This window comes from Peromyscus maniculatus, chromosome 4, assembly GCF_049852395.1.
Source record: "Peromyscus maniculatus bairdii isolate BWxNUB_F1_BW_parent chromosome 4, HU_Pman_BW_mat_3.1, whole genome shotgun sequence".
Taxonomy (NCBI): Eukaryota; Metazoa; Chordata; class Mammalia; order Rodentia; family Cricetidae; genus Peromyscus; species Peromyscus maniculatus.
In genome coordinates this window covers 66,734,580-66,736,477 of record NC_134855.1, presented here as the reverse complement: position 1 = coordinate 66,736,477, position 1,898 = coordinate 66,734,580, and the positions used below count along the sequence as shown (strand labels likewise).

The following is a 1,898-nucleotide window of genomic DNA, read 5'->3' as shown; positions in this document are numbered from 1 at the left end:
TTCAAAATCTACATTTTTTTAGATTAAGTGATATGTGTATGATGACTAAAATTATCTTGTGACATGTAGTGTCTATGCCTAATACTACAGCAGTGTAATAGTACTGGCATGGATCTTTGAGGACCAGTATTATTGTGGGCACTACCCAAGTTCAGTTTTTAAAATATTATCCACAGGTATTATCAGCTCAAAGTCTTGCTCTTTATTAGTTGATATACTTGGGTTTAATGCCACAGTCCTTTTCAAGTTTCTTACAGGAGAGTCCTTTTCTCTGTTCACTTGCTGCTATCAATGCCAAGGTGTAATGTGCTTTAAATAACTACTTTTAAATTATGGGGCACAGAGATACCTCTGTATACTTTTCTGTCTAAGGATTCACTGATATTGAGATAAACCTAGTAGTTAGAGATTTTAGCAGAAAGTCATGGAGCTTATTTCAAGGAGAAGCTCAACAGATATTTACTAAATGCCTAGTACTGGTTAACTACTGTAGAAGACAGCATGTGCAACATTATGACAGAATGTATCATGGTCTTGTTCACAATTTGTGGCAGGCCCTGTTCTTCTGTGTTCCTTTTCTGAAACAAGCCTGATAGAAGTTTAAATGGGCCAGAACAACAATGTCACCGAATTTATTCTGCTGGGCTTCACTCAGGATCCTGCTGGGCAAAAAGCATTATTTGTTATGTTTTTAATCATCTACATTGTGACAATGGTGGGAAATTTGCTCATTGTGTGGACAGTGATTGCCAGCCCCTCCTTGGGCTCCCCAATGTACTTCTTCCTTGCCTCTCTGTCACTCATGGATGCTGTTTATTCCACTGCCATCTCACCCAAGTTGATTGTAGACTTGCTCCGTGTTAAAAAGACTATCTCCTTCAAGGCATGCATCAGCCAGCTCTTTATAGAGCATTTATTTGGTGGCGTTGATATTGTCATTCTGGTGGCAATGGCCTATGATCGTTATGTGGCCATCTGTAAGCCCCTGCATTATTTGATTATCATGAATCGACGGGTATGTATCATCTTCTTAGTGATGGCCTGGGTGGGAGGTTTTGCACATGCTTTGTTTCAAGTTCTTGCTGTGTATAAACTTCCTTTCTGTGGTCCTAATATCATTGACCACTTTGGCTGTGACGTCTATCCACTATTGCTACTTGCATGCACTGATACCTACTTCATTGGCCTCTCTGTCATTGGCAATAATGGGGCCATGTGTATAGTGATCTTCATCCTCCTACTACTCTCCTATGGAATCATCCTAAGATCTCTCAAGAATCACAGTCAGGAAGGGAGGCGCAAAGCTCTGTCCACCTGCAGCTCCCATATCACTGTAGTTTTCCTCTTTTTTGTTCCCTGTATTTTCATGTATGTTAGACCTGTTTCTAGTTTTCCTATTGATAAAGCCATTACTGTATTTTATACCATTGTCACTCCCATGTTGAATCCCTTAATGTATACTTTGAGGAATTCAGAGATGAAAAATTCTATAGAAAAGCTCATGCAAAAGTTATTAAGTCCCAATAGATTAAGCCTTTCTTCTTGATGCTTATGTTACTTAGCACTAGGCAACAATCATGAATGAATTCTAGTAGTATGTATTCCATCTTGAACATTCATCAGCCCTTGATATTTTGAAAATACTAGTACTTGTAAATACTGTTCTCTGTTGTGATTTTTAAAAATAATTAGTACAATTGCTTATAGTGTCATTTATTTTTAGCTATTCCTTTTAACTATTTTTGATGAGTTGCATATTTTAGTTCATGTCAAATTTTCAATAAATAATTTACTTCAAATTTTTTTCAAACAGTGTATTTTAATCATGTTTTTCTTCTCTTCCATCTCATCCCAGATCCTTTTTCCTTCCTGTCTCAATCAACTTTATTTTCTCTCTC

General features: G+C 37.2%; 1 protein-coding gene across 1 annotated transcript; it reads left to right on the top strand.

The window, feature by feature from the left end:
* The first annotated feature begins 548 nt into the window (after positions 1 to 548).
* On the top strand, positions 549 to 1,546 carry LOC102918672 (olfactory receptor 4A5-like). The gene has a single exon (XM_015991096.3). It carries the CDS (start codon positions 605 to 607, stop codon positions 1,544 to 1,546), a length of 942 nt encoding a protein of 313 aa, XP_015846582.2. The 5' UTR covers positions 549 to 604.
* The last annotated feature ends 352 nt before the right edge of the window (positions 1,547 to 1,898 follow it).